This window comes from Monoraphidium neglectum, assembly GCF_000611645.1.
Source record: "Monoraphidium neglectum strain SAG 48.87 unplaced genomic scaffold scaffold00909, whole genome shotgun sequence".
In the NCBI taxonomy this organism is placed as follows: Eukaryota; Viridiplantae; Chlorophyta; class Chlorophyceae; order Sphaeropleales; family Selenastraceae; genus Monoraphidium; species Monoraphidium neglectum.
The window spans coordinates 144-1,184 of NW_014012719.1; the positions used below are offsets into that span (position 1 = coordinate 144).

General features: G+C 68.9%; 1 protein-coding gene across 1 annotated transcript in view; it reads right to left on the reverse strand.

Moving 5' to 3' along the window:
• Positions 1–272: 272 nt before the first annotated feature.
• The window catches only part of MNEG_5880 (hypothetical protein), a gene marked incomplete at both ends in the record, with an annotated part of 4,228 nt that continues 3,459 nt past the window's right edge, over positions 273–1,041 (reverse strand). Inside the window, 2 exons of the mRNA XM_014045640.1 lie at positions 273–414; positions 668–752. Coding sequence (XP_013901094.1) covers positions 273–414; positions 668–752 — 227 coding nt within the window. The remainder of the gene's footprint in view (positions 415–667; positions 753–1,041) is intronic.

The following is a 1,041-nucleotide window of genomic DNA, read 5'->3' on the forward strand; positions in this document are numbered from 1 at the left end:
ACCCGAGGTGGTACTTGTAGGTGGGGGCGAATGTGATGGGGCCCTCGCGCCAGCCCTGGGGTGCATGTTAACGCGGGGGGCCGCCGGGCGCAGCCCGCGGGAGCGGGGGTCGGTGCGGCCGCCGGGCTTGCCAGCAGCGGCCAGGGCTGCGAGCGGGCGGCGGCGGCTGACAGGGCCAACCGCAAGGATGCCCGGCAGGCTGTTTAGCTGTCATCCCACCGACCCACCCATCCACACATTCATCCACCCACCCACCCATCCAAGTCAAAACCTCAAAAGCCAGCCCAAGCCGCGGCACCCACCTGGAAGACGCGCCCCGCCCCCATCTCACGCGAGAGCTGGTCTGCTGCCAGCAGGCGCTCGTACTGGCCGGCAGAGATAAGCCGCCGCGCCTCCTCATCAGGCATGGCCACGCTGGCGGGAGGGAGGGCAGGGCGGGGCACGGCGGGGGTTACATCGCTGACAGCGTAGGCAGGGTGGGGGAGAAGCTGACGGGAAGGCGCACGCAGGGGCGCAGGCGGGGGACGCCCTGTGCAGCAGCATGCGCCAGGTATCTGCCGAGATGGGGGCAAGGCTTTCGTACCTTGGCTGCAGGTAGCCGCGGCGTATGCTCCCTGCCATCCCTTGAGACCACCCAGCTTTCATGAAAGATATATTAACCGCTCACCGGTAGTTGAGGTCACCCAGCCAGATCACGTTCGAGTGGTCGGTGACGACCGACATGTCACCCCAGTGACCCGGGGGGCCCACGCCTTGAGAGGGGCGGGGGAAAACGGAAGGCCGGCCGGCCGCGTGAGGACAGGATGGGGGGGGGCGAGTGCTCAGCCAATCAGTGACCAGCATGCGCTAGGTCGCTCCTCTAGCACTTGTTGGAGCGCTCAGCTTGCCTGCCGGGGTTACCGCAGGGGTCTTGCGCGAGGCCCGCGGGTCTTGGGGGTGCTGCACCGCCCGCAGCCGTGGCCCCTCAGCCAACGTCCGCCCACGCCACCCCTTCACGCGCCACTCGACGACCCCCCAGCGCACACAGCTGCCCTGCTCGCC